The sequence below is a fragment of the Strix uralensis genome, chromosome 20 (assembly GCF_047716275.1).
Source record: "Strix uralensis isolate ZFMK-TIS-50842 chromosome 20, bStrUra1, whole genome shotgun sequence".
Lineage (NCBI taxonomy): Eukaryota > Metazoa > Chordata > Aves > Strigiformes > Strigidae > Strix > Strix uralensis.
This window is the reverse complement of record NC_133991.1, coordinates 5,116,073-5,142,927: the sequence shown is the minus strand read 5'-3', so window position 1 is coordinate 5,142,927 and position 26,855 is coordinate 5,116,073. Positions and strand designations below refer to the sequence as shown.

At 41.8% G+C, this 26,855-nt stretch overlaps 1 protein-coding gene across 2 annotated transcripts in view; it reads right to left on the bottom strand.

The window, feature by feature from the left end:
* Positions 1 to 24,162, bottom strand: part of ANKFY1 (ankyrin repeat and FYVE domain containing 1) — a 34,223-nt gene extending 10,061 nt beyond the window's left edge. The window contains exons 1-16 of one of the 2 annotated variants that reach the window (XM_074890560.1): positions 24,100 to 24,162; positions 18,805 to 18,997; positions 17,106 to 17,224; positions 14,615 to 14,750; positions 12,966 to 13,089; positions 11,252 to 11,401; positions 10,147 to 10,312; positions 7,810 to 8,014; positions 6,978 to 7,046; positions 6,049 to 6,248; positions 5,539 to 5,636; positions 4,928 to 5,150; positions 3,863 to 3,961; positions 2,431 to 2,584; positions 1,338 to 1,506; positions 17 to 135 (exon numbers count right to left, since the gene is read on the bottom strand). In XM_074890560.1, the coding sequence (XP_074746661.1) occupies positions 17 to 135; positions 1,338 to 1,506; positions 2,431 to 2,584; positions 3,863 to 3,961; positions 4,928 to 5,150; positions 5,539 to 5,636; positions 6,049 to 6,248; positions 6,978 to 7,046; positions 7,810 to 8,014; positions 10,147 to 10,312; positions 11,252 to 11,401; positions 12,966 to 13,089; positions 14,615 to 14,750; positions 17,106 to 17,224; positions 18,805 to 18,997; positions 24,100 to 24,109 (2,234 nt within the window). In that variant the 5' untranslated portion in view covers positions 24,110 to 24,162. The remainder of the gene's footprint in view (positions 1 to 16; positions 136 to 1,337; positions 1,507 to 2,430; positions 2,585 to 3,862; positions 3,962 to 4,927; positions 5,151 to 5,538; positions 5,637 to 6,048; positions 6,249 to 6,977; positions 7,047 to 7,809; positions 8,015 to 10,146; positions 10,313 to 11,251; positions 11,402 to 12,965; positions 13,090 to 14,614; positions 14,751 to 17,105; positions 17,225 to 18,804; positions 18,998 to 24,099) is intronic. The other variant, XM_074890562.1, reaches the window with a different exon arrangement.
* Between the last annotated feature and the right edge of the window lie 2,693 nt (positions 24,163 to 26,855).

Here is a 26,855-nt window from a genome sequence, read left to right as displayed (position 1 = left end):
TAGAAGGGGGTCTGACCTGCGAATAAGAAAGCATGCTATTTGTTCACTGTTTTCATCAATAGCTCTATGAAGAAGAGTTTGTAAGCAGCCACTTGGTCCTGACCCCCAACAGGTTGAATCACAGCCATGCCTAACCTGGAAGGAGAAGCACAATGAGGCAGTGAAGGTTTTTTTATGTCTCCAGCAGGCTTCTACTACTTTATATAGTCCTTGACTAACGCTTCAGAAACATTATCCCTTAGAGGTAGAATTTGAGATGCTTTATCTATTCTTGTTACAGTCACTGAATTTCAGGAAGCTACTTTATGTCTTCCTGACCAATATTTTACTGGTCTGCTATGTAATACTTCATTAGGTAGTGTTTACTATCAATCAGATATTCACCCAAATACACTGAATAGACAGGTCTTAACCCAGTTTGGCTAAGACTTACTTCACTTTCAGCAGTGACAAGCACCGACAGTGAGCCAAGAAGCCTCAGCAGACATTGCCTTTGAAGGTCTGGCCCATTTACTTGCTTTCCTATACATTCAGCTAAACAGATAGTTTTTTCCAGGAAGTGTATTTCTAATATTTGCATTTTCTACTACAGAACTACTTACTCAAGCTATGTGGCACTTAAATAAGACTTGTTCCACTCCACTTTACAAACTATTTACAAGGCTTATACATGAGTAGTTTCAGTGTCGACTCCATAAAGATTCTTACCCAATACTAGCACAAATGGTCAAGTATAGTTACAAGATTTATTTCTCAGGTCATCAGCACGGCTGTTAAATAGTTGTCTCTAGCAGACAATAACTGTGGTTATCAGAGACAAAGCTTTCACATAAATTCCTTATGAAGGAGACGTAAGGAAGTCTACTTGCATCTCCTAAGAGAATTCTCCTGCTGGATCACCTATGCCTGGGAGTAAAGAGTCTTAGAAGTAAATATACACCTTTAAAGGCCTTTTTGATGGAACTTTGAGCTGTAATAAAAACCAGCACATACTCTAAAGCATATGTATGAGTGTTTAGTTTTATTACACAAGTCTGGTATGCTACAGACTGATGTTTTTCAGTAGATCCTTACTCTTTCCAGGATCAGGAATCCAGATAGCAAATTCTATATTTTTATTACCATGGCTGCAAGATATTTGGCTATGCAGAGTACAGTGTTATAAAAGATTTCCCAAGAAAAAGGAATTTCTGATGAAGAAAAACCTCTACAAGTTAGATAGTGGTATAGGACTACTCTGGTCTTTCCATGCACCGAGTTTGTTTTTGCTGATGAGCCCTTTGTTGCTAGCAAGATGCACAAAAGTGAGACTAAATTACATCAACTGAAAGTCTTACCAGAGTTGATGCAATATCTTCCAGGTTATTTTCTAAGGCAAGCCATAAAGGAGGATTTCCTTTCTCATCTGGCACAGACATGTCTGCTCCCCTGGTACAAATAGCATCAACCACGAGAGGGAGCTGGTTCTTTATAGCTAGCTGTAAGGCAGTCTCTCCATCCTGAGTTCTGTAATAGGTACAGTTTGAAGTGTGTTAGTACTGCATTATAAACTTAGGCCTTGTGTTACAGTAAATTCTTGGCTTTGTCAATAGACATCATCTCACGTGTGTATCTTTGCTGTGGTAAGACTGTATCTCCACAGCCAAGCAACGCACCATGTTAGTTTTTCATCACAGCTACGCAGTTTACCTTTCTTTCCCCCCCTCCCTTCAGTAGCAAGTGATTGATACCTGAAGTTTGAAAAGCATGTTAGTGTTCTTAGCTCAGAGACACTGTCATTTCCTTAAGTGCAGCCACTGTTTGAACAGAGTTCCTTCAGCGCAAGCCTACTGCCACAGAAGCAAACAGTTTTGTCTGCACTGTGGTAAGACTTCAAGCAACAGTCAGAAATACCAACTGTTAAAAAATGAAGTCAGAACAGCAGCACGAGGCAGTTTGTACCCATGACGTTCATTACATTATAGCTCGCCAAATTTCAAAGACAGCTTGTCAGTCATGTAAGCAGATAAATGTTTTGTTAAGTCTAATATCAACTTGTCTAGGAGATAGGAGGCAAGTTCTATCAGAATCTTGTTGTTGGAGCTACATCTAATTAGTTTAGATGGTAGAACACATGCAGCTCTGACAAGCCAGCAAATAGATGAGACTATAGACGTTCAACACCATGTCTCTAGGACTTGAGAGTGTTACAGTGGATTCTCTTCTACCTAGAATTAAGTGGCAATTCCCTCTGCAGCCTCAAGAGGAAATACTGACCAATGGAGCTATATATAGGTCCAAGTTCACATACGTAATCCCTCAGCCATAACTAGTGCCATATAAAAAGCACAAAACGCGTAACTATGCACAAATCATGATTTAAAATCAACTTCAAGCCATTATATAAAGACAGTCATCGCTATCTGCACTACCTACTAGTTAAGATCTTACCTGACATTTATATCTGCCTGATGTTCCAGCAAAAAGAGTGCACTCTTACTGTCTCGTCTCTGTATCGCCATATGTAGCAGAGTCTGTCCGTCCGACATCGTGTCATTGATGGACGCCCCAGATCCAAGCAGCTGAGCTGCTATTGTGTGCATGCCTGAAGAGTTAAAGCTCATTAGTATTTTACCTTCAGTTCTGTAAGAGACACTGAAGATCAATAAATAAAGCTTCAAGCTTTCAATTTTCAGTAATTTCAGTAGGAGATGCACTGAATCAAGGCTAGAACCTATTAAAATGTACATACATGAGCTAAACCAACTCATGACTCTTGAATATTCATTTACAGACATTGAATATTGATTACTGAGTCCTTTCAGTCTTGCTTGAAGACATAAGATATGGTCTGGTATACAGCAGAGCTCTCCCACTAGTTCTGCCAACCTGAATGTTGTACAGTCCTCCTTAACCATACCTAGCTTAATTCTTCATATCACTTCAGACTTTTGTTGGAACATATTAACTTTGGTATTTCATTCATAAGCTATTCTTTTGAATACTACTGTATTAGATGTTTAGCTTAGTTCCTCCTCCTTTATCTCAGAAGCAGATAAGGGCAATGGTAGGAAGAAAGCTACATTTTAGTTTCCTTTCATCGGAAAGGAAAGTGAAAAGCCTGGACAGTAAAGATGTTCGTCATACACAGATGACACCTAGCACTCCTGTACAGAGCAACACCACCAAGCATTCTGCCTCATCTCTTAAATCCAGAGTGAGTTGTCATCCCCCACACAGCTGCTATTTCCAGCTCAGTAGGACCACACTTAAATTGATTCAGTAGTGACCACACCACCTCTTTCTTTTGACGATGCCCTGATACTGTTGAAATGTCACTTGGCTGCAAACAAAAACATCTAGTTTCCCCCAAACCATTCCCCTTCACATTTCAGACAAGAAATGCATCTTCTGAATCAGTATTTCAAGTTCCATTCCCCTTAGCAGCTACTTACAGTAATGCTGACCTTTACAAAGAGAAGGTGAGCTACTTTATTAACCAGTGTCTAGAACAGAGTTAACCACGAAGAGATGGTAGAGTGATCTCATATGAAAGTTACCAGGGAGTTCTCAGGGGAACAGTTCCACAGAACTGTGAGTACAGTTGTGGGCAAGAGGCTCCAGGCTACCTGCTAGTCAACAAGGGAAGCTGCAGGGCTAGAAATCTATCAGTAAGTCAGATATGAACATTCAGTTTTAGAAGCTGAAGACTCATCTAAAGCTCTCCTTGATAGCTTCTCACCAGCGGCACAAGTCAGGACATGAGCACACACCTGCCGTTTTGTCTTAAAAAAGAAAATTAAAAAAAAAAAAAATAAAAATCTTATCCACATCATAGCTTCTGTATCTTTGTAAATTCACATCTTGTTCTGAAGGCACATACCTGTCCAAAGAGCCAATCCCAGCACAGTCTGGTCTCTCGAGTCCTTTAGACTGAAGTCAGGAATAATTTGCAAGTTGTTGGTAGCATGAAGAGCATTAGCTACAAAAAAGCATAAGGAATTAGAGCATTATTGTACTTGACCTGCAGTTGGACATTGAAAGCTGCAGAAGTAGCAGCATCACATTTTGAAGTTGGCTGTTCCTTTAGCATTCAGTTTGAAAGATCTGAGCAAGATTCCTTCAGTTTCCCAGATGTGATACTGCTTAGGACTCAGGTAGTATTGCCACTACTGTCTAATCTTAACACTTATACTAAATAACACTCAACTTTCTTGCTAAGAGACTTAACCTGCCTCCTTTCTACCTTCATTTCCAAATACAGTGGCATATAGAAAGCTCTGAGAATGAAGAGTGGAGGCTGTACTGCAAGATGGTGGCAGCATCCAACCTTCTCAGCTCCCTGGGATGGAGGATATTCTCCCAATTCACCTACTCTCTTCTAAATCCCACTTATGGCAGGAGACAAAACAGGCCTTGCTTCCGCTGTCAAACTCCCTTCCTGCTGCTAGAAAGAAGCTGAACTAGTAGCATTTAATAGACTGTCATCTGCTAGTATATCAGTACTCAAGTCTCAACTCTATTATAATACCACCATTATTCTGTACAAAATCCTCTTACTGAAAGAGTTGAGGAAGGCAAAGACTCTCACCATGGAAAGATGCCTTTATCCATATTGGATTCCAGCATTTACTTGAACCAAATACTTTGACAGGGAGAGAAAAGGGATCTCAGTTTACAGCTAGAATACAACCTGGGGCTAAGTGTTCAAGTCCATTACCTACAGTGGTGAATTTAGAAAGATTCGTGGGCAAATTAACTTTCTAGTCTTAACAAGCAGATGATTTGAGTTTAAGACTATGTTTAGCCAGTCTTATTAATTACTCTACTTAATGTTTACAGGAAGACATGCTTGATTAGTAGTTTGTCAAAACACAGTTTAGATGCCATCTTGGCACACCAATCCACTACAGCATCAATACAGTCTGAACCAGAAAAAAAATAATACCTTTTTGTTCCAGGATGACTGACACCACGTCTGGGTGATTGTAAGCAATAGCCATGTGAAGGGGAGTTTGCAGATAAATATTCTCTGCTGTTGGAGAAGATGCATCCTTCTGACCAAGCACTGCTTCTGCCGTCTGGATGTTTGGATTGGCTCCTTGTTGCAGAAGTTCTGCTGTCAGGTTTGCCAGCCCGTGCCTACAGGCCGTATGCAATGGCGTTTCTCCCTTTAGTAAACAGGTACTAGGTTAACAGCTTGAGACATGAGGAGAAGCAGCTTTTAAATTACTATGCCCACAAGAATTGGTGTGAAAAGCTTAACGTCTAGTAGGCAAAGCTCCTTAGGACTTCAAACTACCCGAGTTAGCCTATATTAAGGACTTTATCGCAACAGGCACTGAGGAAAGTGTTAAAAGCTTCTTAACAACTGGTGATGCTGCAAGAACAGTGCCACAAGAATGCAACATTGTCTGATCACTAGTAAATATCTGAAAATAGGCAAAAGGCTCAGCAGGTATTCCAACTTGCTTTAAGCTATGGTTAGCAATGAGAGATCTCTTCTAACATTTCTGCAGATAAATAAGCAAACTTTCAGACAACAGTTTCTGCTTTTACCCATTTGTTTTGGTGGTTGACTTTTGCTCCATGAGTTGCTAAGAAGAGAGAAGCTGCCTCATTTCCTGCACCAGCTGCCCTCTGAAGCAAGCAGTTTCCTAAAGAAAAACCAGGAACACTGTTAGAGTGGTGTTCCAACCACACTTCAATACTAACAAGTGTGCTAGCACCTTCCCCACTACCTTACAACATTAAAATTTGAAGCCAACAAGGAAAATCCTATCTACTAGTAGTCCCCTTGCAAGACTGCACTGTCATGTGCACTACCATTTAGCAATTGCACATTTTGAAACTGTAAAGAGGATATTAGGACCTGGCAAAGAACCCAGATTTTCTATTACTTCCTGCAAGTCAAGCTCAGCTTGGGACTGTCAGTGTTCCAGCTCTGAGTAAAGCTACTACCACCTACTATTTATTATGCAGCAAATGCTGTCAAAACCTCATTCAGCTCCTCAGAACAATTAACTTACAAGCCTTTCACCTACACAGAAATACAAACCTCTGTTTTACCTGTTACTGTGTCTGGAGCATCTGTATTGCTGCCTCGTTGGATCAACCTTGCTGCAAAACTGTTCTCATCAAATGAGGTTCCATTTACAACAGGGGCATCCTCAAAAGGGTTTACAGACTGATCAGACGATACAGTGATATACTGAACTGCAAGCCACAGAGCTGTGCTTCCTTCATGATCCTTCAGCTCCAAGTCTAGCCTAAAAATAAGAATTAGTGTTCCCCAATTTATACCTTAAAAAGTGGTTTGCCAATGCAGCTTGAGTTTCAAGTGTCTGAACAGCTGTACTAGTTTGTCTAATACCCCACTGACAACTTTTGCTTGCCAAGAAGCCTACTATAGCTCCAGTTACTACAGAGAATTTGTGAATACTCTGAAACAAGCAAGACACCTTTTAGTGACTACTAGATTTAAGCTCATTGCTCCTACGATAAGCATGGCCCTGGTAGATCTGGGCTCCCACTAAGTGTAACAGAGGTAAATCCCCTTGTCTTTGAGTAAATTGTGTACAAGAGCTGCAAATTCAACTACCAAGAAACTGAATCAAACGAAGTATTTTACTTCATCACCCTTAGCCACCCTGTATTAGCTTTAAGCAGAACCCAAGTTGAACTCAAGAAAGCATTCAGATGTTTTAAGAGTCTTATTACTCCTTTTAGCTCCACTATGAATGAAGTTATTGCTACATTATTTCACCTAGTTGTCTTTGAAAAACACACAGATGTAGTTTCCTTCCTCTTTACAGTAGGGCAAACACATACTTGGCTTCTGGCATCTTAAGTTATGCAAAGCCTTTACACTTTTGCATCCCAAGCCTATTGCTAGCCTTATTATAAGGCAAAAAGGCATAGAAGAGTTGTTGAACCAGTTTTCCTATCTTCACTGTATAAGGTAACCTCAGTGTATTTTACATTTAAGTGAGACTTACTGTTTGCACTGGAGAAGCTGACTGAATACAGGTTCATTCCTGACCACAATTGACACATGTAATGGGGTCCTGTAATTAGAGCAAAATACAGTTACATTAGTAATAAGTGAGATGCTTAAGATTTTGTCCATGGTCACCAAGATGCCACTACAGATTTATGGGGTTAACTTTTGTCTCTGCTTTCAGGAGAAAGGCACAAGTACATCTTGGAGAAAAAAAGAAAAAAAAAAAAAGAAAAAGAAAAAAGAAGAGCAATCTACCCTTTTAGTGGACATGATTCCAATTAATTTAGTAGTAAGCAACTCTACACTAATGTAAGAGCTAACCTTCATGGGAAAAGCACAAGAGCTTGACCTAACAGAATTGATTAGTTGATTTAAGTCTTCTATATCATTTTATGTACCAGTTTGCCAGCCCAACCTAACCTGTAAAGCAGTTTACAGGCCCTACACTTCAGATAATTTCAGTTTCACTGACAGCTTCAGAGAGAGGCCTTTCAGAAATACTATTTGTCATCTTACTTGGCTTGCTTTACTGTTCAGTGATTCAATAAAGGCAAATTATTTGTGTGCCATGTGTTCTAACACAATCAACTTGCCCCAGCTTTCTATAGCTAGGCTATATTTAGTTGGTCCTAACAGGGTACCATTCAGCCTGCACTGCTTTCTGCTTTGAGTGCTACTCACAGGTCTCAAACTGGATTAACGAATTCACCTTTCCTGCTTCCAGTATTACCTCTGCTTTGCTGACAGACCTGAGCAGGTTCTAAGCAGGCTGCATCTAACCACTACAGTATTATCTGGTAGCAGACTTGACTTCACCCAGTATTTACCTTCCTTTGTTGTCTTGCATATTTGGATTGGCTCCTGCTTGCAAGAGGGACTCTGCTATCTGTGCCATCTCTGCCATGACATCTGGCAAATGCTTCTTGGGGCTGTATGACGCCACCAGGTGCAGAGGAGTCTCCTGGTCTCCCAGTGTAGCAGCATTCACACGGGCACCATTTTTAATGAGAAAGTTTGCAGCAAATTTATCTCCTTTTGTGAAACAAAACAATGTTATTTATGGATATATACTTTATATACCCTATATACTTTATACAAGTCCAGAAAATGGATACATGATTGCCCTTCATACCATACAATCATTCCAATACATGCGTCTGTTCTCAGAATGGCTTAGAAATAGGTAACTTTTCAAGTACACTTCGCTGCAAAGTCAGGATTAATAATACTTCATAACAAGCCGTTGGAGAAAGTGTTTTGCCCAGAGGTTACAAGTCACTCAAGTTCACATACTGGTTTACCTATGGTGATACTGAGTTTGCTAGCTCCTCTATCAAGATAAATCCATTGCTGCTTTAATGCAAAATTGGACCAGCTGTGAGACTAAACATACAAGTAGTTTTTGAACAAAAGGTACTATTGCAGGGCATCAGTCAAAAGTGTGTAGCTGAGGTTAGTCCTCATCTGTTCAGTCTTGCTACATAAACAAGCAATAACACAGCCTTTGCTCTCAAAAGTATAGGGTAAGGGCTTCAACAGTTAGGACCCACCATGCACGGCATTACTAAGAATGCCCTCTTGAGAGCTTCTGAGAAGTCAGAGTTTAGGCCCACTTCAGTATGTGAAACCTTGGACTTGAAACACCAAGATGAGAGAATGATTTCAGAATAATACTAATTCCACTTACACCAAAGACTACTTCGAATAGACATATTCACAAGTTGCTTGTCCTGAATGCAAGACTAGAGAACAAAGACTGCCTGTCTAAGCAATATAGATTGCCGTGGTATTTCTGCCAGCAAAAACCAAAATCTCATTTTCTGATTTCCATATCAGACATTCCCCCACTCTCCAGTGATCACAAGAAACAAGAATCATGTGGCAAGTTCAGACAATTTGCTTTAGCACCATTTCCAGAACATGTGATTGTTAACAGTGATTAATTCACTGAAGCTTTGGTTACTCAAAAGCAAGCATTCATTCTCCAAGCTCTAGCTTAGACTGAAAGCAGACATTAGAACTAGAGGACAAATGCTAGTATTAAGTATGAAGAGCAGCCTGTTGCAATCTTTCTAGTGCTTTATAGGGCTGCAGCCATCACAACACTGACCTATGCCTAGAAGGTCTCCTATTCCTGCTGCTGAAGTTTCATTCACAGGATCAGACACCAGCATTACCCTGTTTAGATATGTAGGAGATTAAAAGAAGAAGATGGGAGCTGTATTTTGAGCTCACAAAACTTAATCTACTTCTAAGAGTCCAAAAGAGCTTGCTGCTAAAAATAAACTTACGCTTTTAATTTGTAGCACTACAACACCCGTGAGGTCCAGTCACAGGTAAGGTTCCTGTTGTACTTGGCTTTCTGGAACAGAGCTGCCAAAGACAGCACTGCAGGCAACTCGTACCACGAGGCGTTCACTACAGATTTTTACCAGACTTTGGCCAGAGGCCAAGATGCTGCTGCTCCGAAGCCTTCAGAGTACTGTGGCCATGGCAACCAGGTCCTACTGTGCTCCAGTTCTCATAAGATGCATTTTCCACTCTAAGGTGGAGAACAGCTCAAGATAATCATGCAGTTGTACTCAGACTCCACTCTAACTATGCCACTATTCACCGGAGCTTTGAAGATATTCAGACTAGCACAGAAGCACCTCTACCTGCTCCTTATCTTCTTCTAGTCAGTTTTTCCTCCCCTAAAAGTGCTGTCCAGTAGCAAGGACCCTTGCTGTTAACCACAATCACAAAGCAGCATATGCTACATTCAACACAGGTCTAGAAAAAGGATTCATCTTTATTTGTGACTAGGCTGTCATGCTTGATTCAACTATTTGTCAGAAAGACACTGTGTTGTCAAATTAGAATACTCTCAGTATCTCCCTACATTTCTTCCTTTGGCAGACAATACTCCACTAGATTGCTTCTGGATGTCATGTACTGTAAGTTCCGTTTACTAGCCAGGAGGCTAGCTTTCAGATCCCAAATATGAGTTAGTTTGTTTAAAGTTTAAAAAAAAAAAAGGAAAGAAATAGGACAAAGTTCATCATTGACTACAATTTTTTAACTGAAGTGTCAACTACAAAGTGACACAGGAATAGACTTTGGAACATATATTCCACACTAGGAACAACTGCAAGTTAACAAGGTTTCATATCCTATTTACTTACCCCTTTGGATGGCTTTATGTAACAGACTCCAGCCTCTCTTGTCTGCCCTGTCTACGTCAGCCTTGTAATTGACCAATGTAGTTGCAATACTCTCCAATCTTTGGGCAAGGGCTAAATCCAAAGCAAGATCACCATTGTGATCCAATTCATTGAGCTTCCCAGGGAGCTACAACACAAATTCAGTCAACTGACATTAGTCAGAGCTATGCTCACCAGCCCAAAATAATATTTTAACAGCCCGTTCCAACTACCATAATGTTAGACCTTCAGTCCTAATGCAAAATGCTAGTGTCACATCTAGGTAAGTGCACCTTACACAGGAAAACAATCAGAAGACTAGCATCACCACATGCAAGTCTACCCAGAGGGCTGTTCAATGAGAAAAAAGGAGTTCTGTTTGCAAGCCCTGTTTAACTCACAGAAAGCAAAACTAGTACACTCTTAAAAGATGCTACCTATATAGGCATATTCAACATAGTACTAGGAATAATTTTTCAATTATCCCTTTAAAATACCTCAAATCCCAATTGGATTAGCACCTAAGGGTGCTAAGTACTGCTACAGTCCCAGCTTCCAATTAGGATCTGAGGCATCTTAAAGGACTAATTGAATAATTCTTGATAATTAATACTTGAATAATTTTTCCTTCCCCCTTCTTGAGGGACAACCTATTTGCTAGCTGTTTAGTGTTCATCCAAACAGAAGAAATACCCATTACTTCAAACATGCAATAGATGAGAAAAAAGCATTCATTCAAAGAAATGATGCTTACTGAACTGCCATGAAGCAGCAAAGTTGACTATTATACCATTCACCTTTAAATGTGCATAGCAATATCAGGTCTTGGATTTTATTAGATATAATCTATTGCATGCAAGACATTTTAAAAGTGTTACGAATCATTTCTGAATTATGTCTTTATGAAGCCTTCACTGCTAGACCTCCATTACATACATAGAAGTAGCTATGGCAAGGATAAACATGCAAATAAGAATCAGTGACAAAAAAAAAAACAAAACCAGTAACAAGGTTCAGACTGGTAGTCAGAAACAAGTTATTTGAAACAGCAAATTGTAGAAGATACATCAAGTGAGTCTCACTATACCTGTGAATCCATTTCAATAAGATACAAAAAGACTACATCTTCTCTCTCAACTTTAATAGCCTTATGCAAAGGATATTCTGTCTTTGACTTGAACATTTTATATAATAACTGAGCACTCATGCTACTGAAGTCTTCTTTACGCAAGTCATCCTAGAGCCAATAAAGAGGAAAAGGGTAAGCAATACTGTTTTACTTACAAACAAGGCATTGCACAATGCAATTATGAAGTTCACAAAACGAGTTCAGTTAAAAGCTCCATTTTGATTACATCACAAGCAGCAGGAACGATCCAAGAGAGCCTTTTAAGACTAAGAAAAAACACTCAGGAAGTTTTACATCTTACGTTTTAGCTTCAAGACCGGTTAGTGAAATTTTTCTTCCCTTTTGCCTACAGACGTGGAAAACTAACATTTTACCAGACATTACAGCAGATTAACATCTAGCCTCTATAGTAATTCTCCATCTGGACTTAAATCACAGATTAGTTTTGTGACAAAAAGGCCTATGACTATTGGAGACTGACAACTTCACAGAACTTTGAAAAACTCTGAATAAAAGTAAACAGCAACTTAAACAGTATGAAGACCTTAGGTTTGAGTTTGTTTCTGTTTAGTCAGATGAGCACTATCTCATTTTCACATAGAACACAGTGTCAGAAGTTAGGAGCCATAAGCAGGAAAGAGTTAAAATGGCTGACCTGCAGTTTCAGATACAAGAATCTTTTCATATATTCACAGATCAAAGCAGTCCCCTCTGCTTTGGCATTGCCAAACAAAGAAACATCTGCATCTGGAGGATGCATTTTAGATTTAGAATAACCTAAATCCTCATGCACTCATCTGGTGTTGACAGGTCTTATTTTAAAGGCTAATCCATTACTCAGTTAATCAAACTCTCCTCAAAGTAACAGATGAGAGCAAGTGAAACTTCCAAGTCAGTTGCAAGACTCCTTGCCACTGCCTCCATTAGAGAAGATAAACTCCTGCCTGGTTTCCGTGGATTATTTTTAGAAGTAGAAGTAGGCCTGGGATTTGTGAGCTGTACAGAAAGAGACCAACTACAGTTGAACTTCTGAGCAGTCCAGATTTGATAAGCAACCCTCTTGCTTATCAGAATACAGTCCCTTTGGTTTGGCTCACGTTCAGGAAAGCAAGAAACTTTTTACAGTGAAGTATTCCCAACAAACAGAACAACTCTTCAGGCTATAAGCAACTTCCCCCTCAGTCAAGACATTCACAGCAAGATAGATAACGGACATAACCTCTAAAGACAAAAAAAATTTTAGAGAAGGAGCCATTTATTGTGCTTTGTTTCAAACATATAATTATGAATTAGTATTGCAGAGAATACCAAATAACACCATGTCAAAAGCACACATTATGAAGATAACCAAGACAGATGGGAAGGGAAAAGTCACTCCTGCCTCAGAAGCAGCCCCTTCACTCTCACCAGGGGCAGGGCTGGCAGATTTGACAGCTTTTTATCAATGCTGTTCCTCCTTGCAAACATAAAAGGGTCAGCTTAATAGGTCACCTCAGTCACTGAAAGTTATCAGGAATCCATGTAATCCCCACCCCAACTGGAATGCTTGACTTCTAGCATACCAAGAGATACTCCTGAGGTTAGACAGTACAGTAAGTTAAGCAAATTCTACCGATTAAGTTCCTATACTCTGCAAACATTTTTCCTCTTGCTTCCTTATGACAGTACTTACCCAGTGACTAGCAATTATCTCAGCACAATAGTTCAGCAGAGTGCTAGCATTCAGCTCCTCAGCAGTCTGATAGAAACGAATGCAGTTCCTGACATTAACTAGTGACATAACTCCTTTTTCACATCTGTCAAAATAGGAAAGAGTGTTCAGTAATCAGGGAACAGCTTTGCTGTGATCACTCTCCCAGGCTGTAACAGTCCTATATACTCCTCTTCCTAGATGCCAGTAAAAAGAGGCTTGGCCTTGCTTTACTATAAGGCTAAGCAGCATAAACATACTTTAATCAGAAGCTCTGCAAGTCAGTTTCCATAAGAGCAGACTCCTGCTAGAGTCCATCTAAGCCAAGGTCCCATAATAGCACCACATGCTGCAGGAGCCTCCAAGTGGAGACAGAGTTCTCCCAGGGGAGCAAACTGTAGTTCATTCACTGATATGAAGCAGGGAAGATGTCTACCTTTACAAGTACTACAATCAGTGATCACAAGCAGCTTTTGTGTCAAAGCTAGAAAAAGGCATGCCAAATACAGCTATTCGTTTAATGAAGAGAAGGGATAAGCTTTAACAGCAGATCCACCTAATCTTTATAGGTGGAAAGCTATTAGTTAGAGTTTACGGGAAGAAAATCCAAGTACTTCAAAATGAAGTTAAACATGTCAGTGATCTCCAAGTAGATATCAAGACCAAAACAATGGAAATACTTGTCTCCAGGTGCAGATACCTACCAAGCCATCTAATAATTACCAGTAGCATACTGCACATGGACTTGTCACTAGACCTCCATGACCAGACAACAACTGAGGAATGTTTAGGTAGTACAACATGAAGACTGTTTTAGGCTGCTACAAAACTTTAAGGCAGTTTTAGCACTGGCCTTATACATATCAACTTCTTTGTTCAGAAGACTTGACAGCAATTTAGTTTGCTTCACGCTGAGTCACACTTAAATCATAGATTATGAGTGCCATGTACTGCTACAGCCCCAGACACCCCTTGGGCAAAAGATTATCATATCAAAGGGTACTTTATCTTTGACTAAATTCAAGGCTTTGAAGTTGTACAAAACTTGCAGGGGTTTCAATTCGTACATTCAGGTTTCTTGCTAACTCTGAATGTTTATTTAGAGCACTCTATACATCCAAGATAACAACCTAGCCTCTACTAGAATGGTGTAATCATAATCTCAAAGTGGCAAAGCATGGTACTGTTACATCAACCTTCTTTATGAAGAAAAGTTGCCGCCAAAATGCACAGAACAGCAGCTATTTAAGTTAAAAATTTTTCACCTGCAGTATTTTAATACTGCAAGCTACTTGCCATTGACTCTTCCTAGCATTCTCTTTAACAATTCCTTTCTTGCAACAATGCAGAGCTTGTTACTAATGTACTGATCTCTGTTTCCTCTTAATGCCAAATTAGGGTTATTCGTTTGACTGGGAGAGGAACTGGAAAGTAAACATAAAAGCTACGAGAAAAACCGCTACAGTTTAAAAGTGTAGTGCAAGGCTTCATTCCCTGTGATAAACTGAATGTCATGCTGTATTATCTTTGAAAAAGCAAAGTTTTATCCAATTGCCAGCAGCTACCATCTTATTTCTATTCAAACAAGGTTCAAGGGTTCAGGAAGATTCACTGTATTTACCAAGACTCACCTTTCCCTAAGCAGCTGGAGCTGAAATTTATTAGCTAGTTTCATGAGCTCTGTCAAGAAGATATCATCTTCTCTTAGCTCAAGTTCATCTGTGTAGATCCACCGCAGCATTGCCATGGTTACCTCTGGGTCAGCATCTGGTACGGGGAGCAACAGGGATTACTAGAACACCCAAAGAACAATCGTCTATTCAAGTAGCTGCTATTCCTCTGACTGTTAAAGTCACAGCTACCATGGAAAAAAAAGATAGCCTTGTTGAAACTGTACTGCTTTAGTTCAGCCAAAACGTCAGAAGAGAAGCAAAACTGGTTAGAAGTTTAAACTTGTAAGAATGCTGGCACCAAGCAGGAAAACCTTTTTTCCACTGGAACACTGTGGAGAATGCAGGGAGCTCTGTAACATATACCTGCCACACAAATGTTGCATATTTAGGGGCCAGCGATGTCCCTTTACAGCCTTTGGTCCCTCACATATGGCTAAATCCACATCTACATTTGACAAGCACAAATCCCCTTTTCGAGTTAAGAATCCTCCCTCTTTTACATTATAGCCATATGTTATGAACTGTTGCATTCCAACAAAAGTACCTACAATGCCTGCAAAGTACTTAAACTGTTGGGCACCATTTCTAAGAAAGGTCCAAAAGAGTCAGTTTAAGAAGCTAGTTAGATTTCAGGTGTTTACATCACTGATCACAAGCCTGATGTTTTTACACAGCAAGAAAAATAGAAACCTACACCACTGGACACGAGATATACAAACCCACTGGCCAGGGACCTTTGTCACCTAGTCAGAAGTATAGTGACAATCCTACTTACAAGGATGTAGATAAGAATTACTCCACAGTGTAAGATCAGACCAATTACAACAAAAAATACCATTCATTTAGAAAAATAACATTAGTCCCTTAAGCTGTTTTGTTTGTTTTTAAAACAAAACCATACATGTTTAAGACACTGAAATACCCATCCTAAAACATCTCCTATACATGGAGGGTTGCCCCAGGTTATTTGCGGAGTACCAGACAGTACTTGGCATAGCATGTAGGCTGCCTCCTAAGGAACAGGGAGGTTTTAGTAAGGCAAGCATCTTTTGCCAAACTTGAAGTAATCAGAAAAACTACTTGAGTGGTAATATCAGCTCTGCCTTGGCAGAGATAAGAGTTCAGTTTCTCCCTCCCAACAAGAGAACCTGTGTTCATCTCTTTCTACTCTTCTTAAAGAGTAGAAAATTCTCCATATTACATGAACTCTAAAAAGACTCAATTTTAAATGCTGCCTGTAGTTTGAAGTTACAATTCCAGAAATCTTAGCTTGCAAGTTCTTAGGAGAACCTCTTAAGAAAACCATGACTGTTTTTAGGGAACAGCTTGTTGCTTGCTACAACCATTTTATAATCTAATCCATGTGCCATTTATCAAATTTTATTTAAAAAAAAAAAAAATCAGTTTTACACAGCAGAAAGTATCACTAGCACTTATTTTAATGATCATTCTCTAGTAGGAAGTGTTACATTTGAGATTCTCAGACTAGTTTAAGCATGGAGCTAGAAATGCCACTTGCAACAAAACTACAATTAACATAAGAGCTTTTTGGTAATAATCTTTTGCTAGCATAGCACTCAATTTAAAACCTCCCTGGCATCTGTTTTCTTGTGGCTGCAGAAGGATCCATAAATCCTTTGGTAAGAAAGCCAATGCTGTCTCATAAAGCTAGCTTGCTGTGACTTGCTTCTTTCCAGTTTGTCTGCACGTAGGATTCATGATAAGATTAAGTGCAGAAAGTGAAGCCAATGTTTAATATGCAACATACCAGCCAGCAAACCTGCTTAACTTCATGCCTGTTTTTATTGCTCACAAATTAATTGTATAAGACTCTTCAATACTGTTAAGTACAGAAGAAAAGCCTGTCAAGAGGTTCAACCTGCACAAACACTTCCCCATGTAAGTACATGCAAGAAACAGCTACAGCAGAACAAAACACCATCTTGAAGACTGTGTTTTAGAAAACTTCTCTTCCTCATCTATTTTGCAAAGGTATCAAAGTGCCAAAAGCAAATACTTTTCAAGAACACATCAGTATTGGTATTCATTTCCCACACACACTATGTTAACAAGAAGCAAGGTATTCCCATGACACACTTCAGAGAAATTATGCACACTGCCTCAAAAAGCCCTGTCCTTAGAAAGAAATCAAGCTCCTCCATATAGATTTTTCATTATGTAGTTGACTCTAGGAAAGATAAACAGGCCACCATTCTCAACCCCTGTTCATTAAAGAGAAAGAAGGTAGGTTATTGATTTAACTAGCACTAGCACCAAGTTCACAAGCGTACCACCATGTTTCAGAGACAGAGCTCCATAATTAACAGATTAAGCACCACTTTTTGTGGATAGCAGCAGTCCAAAAGGTACATAAGTAACCTTTTCCCAACAGGCCCTTTCAGTCATCCTAAAGACAACCGAAGCACCATACTGGTAAGCAATGACTGACCTGACAGATCCAGCTCCTCTGTTGAGGCAAGGCTGGCAAGACTCCAAGTATCACTGCGTGCCGCCAAGACAAATTTGTGAGCACTGATGCGCTTGTCCCCAACCTTTATCTTCAGATCACTGGTAAGAGAAAAAAAGCACATACATGTATAACACACACTTCCCCTGTGCTTAGATACATACAGATTCCGCATCTCCATAGTGTCTGTGTCCTGGTACCCACGTTTAGGTTCAAGTTGTTCAAGAGACATCAAAACACATTTAATTGGTTAAGTAGAACATGTTGCCAAATGATACAATTCTTATTTTTCTAGGGAGAAATGCAAAGAGTCATTAGCACTTAAAGTGTTTGAGTGGGGTTTTTTAACCATTTAGGAATAAACTGCAATGGAATTATTGCAGAAGATAAGAAAAATTCAACAATCTTGAGGTTAAATATTTATGTCACAGTGTCCATACTAATACTGTCAGCTAAGCACCAATGGTTTCAGGCAAGACCAGCAAGAGAACAAATGATGTTTGACAGTAGCGTGAGTACAAGGCAGACTCCAAGAACGCCCAGTTCCCAGGAGACCAGCTGTCAAGAACACTGATCTCATCCTGACCCCTTTAACACCAGGTTATCCTTCATAGTTAGGAAGTACTTGCCCTGCTTATTTTAAAATCCCATAGCTTGCAAATGCTCTGACTGTGTACGTACTTCCCAGGCCATTTTCTAAATCAAAGCACTGCTATAAACTACAGTACAAAATACAGAGATGTTACTTAACAAAACTTGCACTAGGACTTGCTACCTTTGTCATTTTATGATTTACAGGTCCTTTTTGACAACAACTCTATGCCCTTAAAACTAAAAGCTGAACAGAAATAAAGTGATCCAACTCTTCTGACATATACTATCTAACAAATCTTTCACCCAGTGTCCTATAAGTTCTGGCCAGACACAGAGCCTTTTCTCAGGGAGGCTCATGAAGAGATGCTAGGGGAAGGAAATTTTAATCAAAAATATGTATTTTCCCCTTACATGACTGGATTCCTTTACTATATTGGTATTGCTTTCATTAATAACAAAGAAATTGGCAAGTGTCATTGTAGTCTTGGAACTAAATGAGTAAAGGGATCTAGGGTATTGAAGGTGATCCTTAACATGCCTATGAAAAAGAAACCATTAAACCTAATTTTGTGTTGAGATTCAGAGATACAATATCATTTATACCACTAAGTCACACATATCACTAAGACCTGTTACATCACACAACCAGACAAGCTAATTTAATCAAGCTTCTTTACCCTCAACAGGAGTACAGAACTTGTTTCAAAGACATATCCTTTCAAGAAAGGAGGGCTTTCCAGTTGGCAGAAGGCACATTGTGTAATTAATCCATCAACTAAGCACAGATCAGTTTAAAATGACTTCTGTTCCAAGGAAGCTTTGGTGTTGACAGTGAAAACGGTCAGTTTTCTTTAAACTTGTCTTAAATGTCAGTCTCAGATGAATTTCTACTTAGAGCTCGATTCAAGAACTGGATTCAGTAGGCTACCCAATCTCAGCATACTCTTCCAACTGCAATTGGAACTGAGGACCCTACTCCTATCCCGCAGCAGAGAAAGCACTTTCCTTGTCTAAGACTAGTACCCACTACAGTCAATAAAGCCAAAGGTTCCTGTAATGCCCCCTTCTCCAAAGGGGCATTTCTTACCTGTACTGCTCCTGCTGATAGAGTTCAGCTACAATGGCAAGAAGTCGACTGATGAAGGTGTCGCTGGCATTGTCTTGGTTAGCCTTGGCAGCCAGAAGATTGCATCTCCGTTCTGTATCAACGAGTTTCTTCTGCAGCTTTACATACTCCTGGCGGAGAAGCATCAGGTGCTTTTCCAGCTTGGCCACCTCCTCTGCAGAGGCACACAGTGTTACTACAAGGCTGAAACATGCACACCTTTGTTTTGCATCTGAGGGTAACTTAACCCTACAAGCACATTACACATCTAGTTTAATCATGAAACACTCCAGTAAGAGTCTCTCCTCTTCCACGCTACTTGAGCATCTTGCCCCCCATATTAAGCCTTTTATTTTATACCACTGCTAGCCATAAACACATGAAAAAAATCATCAGAACACAGTCATAGAAGCCACTTACAAAGAAAGTCCTGACTGGACAGGATTCAGGAAATGTCATAAGCTTTCTAAAACTATGGGAGTCCATGACTGTGGGAATTATGGTGGGGTAGAAGACTAACTCTTTGGTTCTTACCCATTTTTCCAGTTAAGATGCTGTTTGACTTTACAGCTGAGGCATCAACCACAAGTGAGCATGAGAACAGTTGCTGACATAGCATGCCTACCCCAGAGTACTTAACTGACACATTTAGAACTCCTCACACTGTCAGCTAAGAAACTCTTTAAGAAATGGCCAGAGTGGAAAACAGATTCTCCCCAGAATCTATGTTTTAAAGGCCAGTCAAAAATATATAAAACTCCTCTTGCTACTGGCACACACACATTCCTCCACTGACAAGGCACCGCTACACGCAGTCGGGTCCATGGTGGCTATTTCAACCCAGGAGTAGCACAGTGACAGCACCTGGGAGTCTGATCCCTGATCAAGTATTTCCATCCCACTGCAGAACCCACTTTTCCACCACACTTAACTGGTACAAAACCTCTACTTTGCTGCTGCAAGGAAACATCTGTACAGGTACTTAAAACCAGTCCAATTTATGAATACTTATTTATGGATTAGCTGCACAAACTATATGTAGCTATCATTGTGCTTAACTGATTATTTCCCCCCATCATTATTTTCCAAATACGGTACAAATCCAGAACCAGTCCTAAAACAAGAGGGGGCAGGGAAGAGAAATTTGCAAGCCAACCAATGATTTTAAGTGGGAAAGTTCCTACAAGATTACTCCCTATCAGCCAGGAATTCATTGTTCAACAGTTTTCCTCAAATATTTACTAAATGTAAGTCACTACTACAAACAGTGAAAAACTGAGCTCTATTGACCAGTGTTTTCTTCTTGCTTCTGTAAAAAAGCTCAACAGCATAGCTGACCTTGGCCTTGCTCCAACACAGGTCCCCAGGGCAGAGCATCCTCCTCCAGCTCAGCTGCAGACAGAATGCCTCATTTAGTCTTTCCTCTACGGATTGCTGCAGCAAATGCTCCCTCATAAGTCTTTTAACTTAACAAGTACTGTAATGAATAAACAGAAGGTAATTTACCCTACTTTCTCCCCAGTTAATACTACCTAAGCAGGTTTGGCAGTGTACTTCCTTCAACAGCCTTTTATTTAGCTTCATCCTTTAAAAGTTAATAGATACCATCTCCTTTGGGATTCTTTCCTTATTCTATGATTTCAGAGTTGCACTACCAATACCACAACAAGCCTCAAAGACAGTTTGAAATTCTGCTCTGGTCTGTCTTTTTATCTAAAGATAAATGCAGTTTCAGTGTTCCCAGAACTAGAAGGACATGTCTCTTGAGCAACAGTTCCGTCCCAATTGATTCATAAGGAGGGTGTCAAGGGTGGCACAAAGCAAGCCCTACTGTTACAGCAGGGAGAGCAGAAGTCTGAGAGGAGCCAAGAATGATCAGAGAGACACTGAGAACTGCACCAAAAATTAGTGTGTGAACACGACCACTATTCATACAGTGAGATTTTTAGGTGCCATACAAATTCAAATGCTAGGAATAAGACACTGCCTGCTGAACCTCATAGCATGTATCATCTTAAAGAAATACTGCATCTTCCAGTCAAGCAATGAGAGTGTGAAGGTGGGAATAAAGAATTGATATCAGAAGGTAACATTTCAAATACTGTCATTTTGCCAAAGTCAGCTCACTGGCTCCAAATTACTCTGAAGTCAATAGCACACAATGCAGAAATACCTTAAACCCTCAAACAGCAGTAGCTTAAGCTTTATGCATATCTGACAATCAAGCTTGTTACTGCTGCTTCCAGGGCAATCCAAGACAGTCCTTACTGGCAGTGAAAGTACCTCAAAGAACTGAAGCTTTGAGAAATCTTCTTTTCAGCTTGACAGCATACACCTCCTGCAACCTCAGTGAGAGGGACTGATAGGTATTTGCTTACTCTAAGAATTACAAGAGCTGGAAAAGAAGAGTTTCTCTTCATCTACACAACAGGCACACCAGTTGTGTTGTGGCTACTGCTGCACACTTGCAGGCAATATTTGATCTTACAGCACATTGCAAGTGCACATTCGAGACAGTCCTCAATGTCCAGTTAATCAACATTCACTGCAAAGCAGCAAAGCCTCAAGTTTTCCCTGTATACTGTTCATTTAAAGAGATAATAAGAGAGTTGCTTAAAATAAGAATTGCTTCAAAAGTGGAACCTGCTCAATCTCAGGTAGAAGCACCACAACTCCTGGTTTACTGTCTACAGTCCTCAATTTTGGAAGGGGGCAAAGTGTCATCACTTTTTAAAAATCAATGTAAGATGACCATTGTATCTCCAAGCTGGCATCATTTTGGCAGAGCACATATTATTACCAGCCCACATTACGTATGACCATTCACCTGACTGCCTCCCAAGTATAATGTACAATTACTGCATGCATACACACATCTAATGAAGATCCTTGCATCAAGACACTGAAAGAACAGCCTCACTGGACAGGACTAGTAAGTCTCTGGGTAAACATCAATCCACATGCATCAGTGAAGAGGATGCTTGCGTTCAGCAGAGAGGCATACACAAAGCAACTCCTTTTCTGAGCCCACAGTCCAGGTACAGAGTTAACAGATGGCTAGACAAGAGAATAAAAGCAGTGTTTGTTAACAGCTTTCTGGCAGATAGACTAGCCTCTCATGAACTGGCAGAAGTTTATGTTCCATATCAAAGACTTTAAAAAGGACTTCAGAAAAGGCTACTGACATTTTCTTATAGAAGGCACAGAAGTACTCAAGGGCAGCTAGATATCTGAATCCAAAGAGATAAGCAGGGAGGCAACAGGCAATGGGGTAACAGATAGGATGTACCAAAAACTAGAGTGCAGTGGAACCCATTACACTGCCCATCCCACCCATCAAAAACAGTCACAGAAGCAATATGGGTAAATTTTTGTTTACTTATGAAGTGGACCTGAGTGAAATATTTCAGAAAAATATATTATTTCCTTACCCTCTCAGGTCAGGTCCTTCCATCCACTGCTCCACACTCTGACTCCCATCTCCCCAAGGCTATACTAGTTACTGCTTTCTAGTTCCTCCTCATTTTTGCACACTTATGATCTTTACCCTGACAACCACCCCAAAGTACTACAGCGTACCTCCTCCTGCTCCAGACTCAAGCATTAATCCAACAATTTTTACCCATGCCTGCATATTACCTAGTATCCTCTGGTATTGATGGTACAGAACTCTTACAGAAATTACAAAAGCAAGCTTGGCTTTTGTCTTTACAAACTGTTCAATCAATCTGTAGCTTGTAATTGCAATAAATCTAATTCAGAACTTCTGTACCCAGAGACAACACTTCCATAAGAAAAAGCACTCAGCTTCTGAGCAGATGACCACAGTCTGACAAAGTCCCTTCCTTAATAAGCCTTCACCTTTCATCTGACTCTCCAATATCACCAGTCCTTAACTAGAAAAGTATTGCTGCAGATAAGTGCTTTGTCTGAAGGGACAGAAGGAGCCCCTCTACCCAGATATCATAAGGAATTGAGTGGGGAGAGCTACAACTCCAGCTTATTACTCCTGTTCATGCAGGATCACCCACTGGTCATGTGCTTTCTTTAGCCACAAGATCAGAGAATTACTTGGATTAGGAAAGAATCTTTGAGAAGTACAGATGTCTGAAACAGGACTTGCATCACCTGCAGGTTCATTCTGCAGAGTAGGACCCTGAACGATAGCCACAGATCCTTGAGGGTCTCAGTGGGGAAAGTTTCAGCACCCACAGACATCTCTGACAGATGATGTCCACCAGAACTGGGTCACCAAGGCTTAAAAGCAAGCCTAAGCTGCTGGTCAGCTAAATATGAAACAGCGGTATTTCAGCACACAAAGTTAGGGAGTTGCTCTAAGGATTTATTAAATCAGCTTGACTGCAGCATCCTCTCAGCTGATGCATGCCAGAAGATCAGCATCTGCTACATCCTAGTTAATCTTCCACAAGTGGTTTTAAAATTCTACCACTGAGAGTTGCACTTCAGGAGTTGAAGGCTGTGCTTTTAACACTGCGAGTTAGAGCCTTCATTTCCTTTGTAACTTGGGGCTTTTTAGCTCAGTTTGCCGACTCAGTTTCCTCCAGGGAGGAAAAGAGGAAGCTTCTGTCTTGCAGAAAGATGCAGGACTGTAAAGATTCAAGTGTTTTTTCAAATTCCATTACCTCAGTTAAATTCATTTTGAAATGGTGTAACTGATGGCAAACCAAAACCAGTCTAGGAGTTCCGCAGATCTCATCAGAGCCCAAATTTGACAAAAGGACTCCCAGCAGCAAGTGACCGGGAGGCTGCAGCACAGCCGCCCCACCTCACTCCAAGAAAAGCCGCCGCCCGTAGCGACTCCGACAAACCGCGCCGGGCTCTCCGCGCCCCGGCAGCCCCGGGACAGGCGGCATCGCCCACCGCGGCTCCCGCCTGACCCACCAAGTGCGGGGAGCGGGATGTCCCGGCGGCCCCCCCACCACCCACAGCAGCCCAGAGCCAAGCTACCCCAGAAGTCCCGCTCCTGCGGGGCAAAGGCGCCGGTGCCAAGCCCGCCCGACCCCCGGGGGTGACAGCCCGCGGCCCGGGGCCGGGCAGAGCCCCCCCTCCCGCCATTTCACGTTCACCTCGGGGACGGCCGGCCCCACCCGCCGAGGGCAAGGCCGAGCCAGTCCCACATAGGGGAGCTGCAGGAGCCCCGCACGGGGGCTGCCCCCGGTCCCCTGCGTGCGGAGAAGCCACCCCGGCCGGCCGCACTCCCCGTGCACCCGGCGGCCGCGGCCCCGCCCGGCCCCTCGCCTGGGCTCCCCCCCTTACCTTCCGCCATGTTGGGTCCGGGGCAGCCGCTCTCGCGAGAGCCGCCGCCCGCCCCGCCGCTCGCCCCGCCGCTCTCGCGAGACCCGCGCGGCTGCACCCCCCCGCGCTGCGGCCGCCGCCTGCCCTCCGCGGGAGCCGCGGGCACGCCGGGCGCCCGCCGCACTTGCCGCTTTATACCGGCCGCGCCTCCCCGCCTCAGCCGGGGAACGGCCCCGCCCCGCCCTCCGGCCCGCGCCTGAGGCGCCTCGGCCGGGAGCGGCAGGCGGCAGCTGGTTTTAACCGCTCGGGGGGTTTCTCTTCCTCCCCCCTCCATAAGGCGCCCTGCCCGGATGATCCTGCAGGTGCCTCGTGGTGGCTGTTGGAACAGCGCGATGGCCGCGTTTGCAGCAGAGCGCCGACAGGCAGAGCTGGAGGGTTGGGAAACGCTGGAGAAAAACGCCCCGCACCCGCGGAAAACGCCCCCGGGGCCTGGGCGCGGCGGCGGCGGCCTTGGCTTCCCCCGGGGTCCCGCCGGCGCCCAACGCCGCGCCGCGGCTGTAGCGCAGCCCAGCAGCAACGGGCGGTTCTCCCGCTGCCCCAGCTCCAGCCCAGCTAATGGAAGTGCCAGCGGGGGGTTTTCAGTCCGGCGGGGTCTTCTGGTTGCTGTTCGCGTTGCTTTTGTTTCAAAGTCCCACCAAGTGGATCTGTGCCCTGTGGGTAAGAAGTGAGACAGGCGATGACCTGTAATAGTACCGAGATCATCTTCTCAAGCCGTACGTACCACGTAGCTGACCCTCGACTGTTTTCAGTGCTCATCTTTCCTGCCTAGATGCAACAAATAAGAAAACATTCTACACTGATCAAACAGCAATTCTGTTGTTTGCTTTAACGAGCAAATTTCAAATAAATGTTTAAGCACATTATGCACAGTATTGTTTTACAGGCATAATTTTCTCCTGACTGCACCATAAGTGATCTTTGAAAAGTTGCTCTGCCTTACCTTAGTTCTCTGTGCCTGTTGGATAAAACAGCAAAACCAGCACTAGGCCTAGACCTAGGGCAGCCAGATTGTAGCTTCTAGACATACCATGAAACAGGATCCATTTCATTTTTCACAGCTCAATCACAAATGTGCACGACTTTGCTACACAGCTAACTTACACAACTGCTTTATGGGTGCTATTGATCATCTTGAGTAACTGCAAGGAAACAGTTATTACTGCCTGATCAGATTTAGTCTTAGTTGAATTTCTGAGTAACAACAGAGATCTGATTTCAAATTACTGCTATGTTTTGCATCTGGGGAATCAGCAATGCCATCTTCTGTTGAGGATTTGCCTGGGCAGGAAGCCGTCTTATTACAGCCTCTCTTTAAAACCCAAGCATCTTCTGGTTTGGTTTAAAATCACTTGTTTGTGCTTCTGAAGATACGCAGAAATTTTAAGACTTGAGGTGCTCCTCTATTTGCATTGTGATGGCACCGCACCAAGAGCAGTGCACCAGATGGTACAGACGCAATAAAAGTCCACCTCCCATTGGCCTACCAAAAAAACCAAAATACACTTATAATCACTTCAGAATTAATGCTCTCCATTTATTGATTGTCTAGTTTCAATAAGCATTTTCTAGGCATCACAGCAGGAAAGAATTTTAGCATGACAGCTGAACAGCCCTTCTGATTTTTACAGAGATCTTCTCTGATGCGTAAGGGGCAGCATGGAGAAATATAAAAAAGGAATCAGGATGGACATACTACTTTGATATTTACTAAAATTCCATGCTTTTCTTTTCCTTTTCCCCCAGTGATGCAGTGTTATCTGGAAAACAGGCCACCAGGTGTTGGGGGAAAAAACAGCACAAAAACTCAGCCATAATTACAAGCCTCTGGAGAACTAGAAAAAGTATAATCCAATATGCTGACAGCCTACATAAACTCAACTAAGTACAAGATTGTGGTACAAGTGAAACTGAGTAAGAATGCTGGTTTACTTGATTGTTCAACTAGTATTCAAGTACTACTTGTACGTACTACATCTCTTCAATGGTGTTCCTATCTTGAGGCTAAACAGAAATTTCTGGCCATGTTGTAGCCATCACAGCCAGATCCCTTTCATGTGTGGGGCAAGAACAAACAAAAAGGCAACTGTTATCACAGAAAAGTTAAGCGGGCCACTTCTGTGCCTGCCAGAGGCTTTCTACAACCTAGATGTTTGACACCAGACCCTCAGCTGCCTCCCTCCTTCATGGAGCACTGGGCATTAGCCATACCTGCAGCCTGTACATCTTAACAGTATCCCACAGTAACACTCCTTCTTTTGGAATATCTGGGTCATGAGAAATCACAAACCATCTCGGTAAGCCAAACTAAAGTGGGTTTATAACTGAATAATTTACAGAGAGGGGACCCGACACTGCTGTGGAATTAACAGTTCTTCCATCCCACTGAAGCAAGACTAATGTTTCCAGGCCTACCCCTTAAAGAACAAACAAGCAGCTCTTCTAGAGAACAAGTGAGAAAAATAAAGCTTTAAACTATTTTATGAAGTTTACAGATGAGTCAGTTGTGAACTGTACCTGTTACTCGGGAAGACAAAACAAAACACTCTTGAACTCGCTGAAAGCAGCAAGTACCAATTATCCTGAATTGCTGCCAGCTCTTTAGATACGCTGTGGAAAGGGAAAAGGAAGGGCAGCCCCTCGGGGAAGAAGTCCACTGCTACATTTAGGAAGAGTAGCTTCTTCCCAGTGTTTTTTTTTTTTGTGGAAAGAAGGGCACC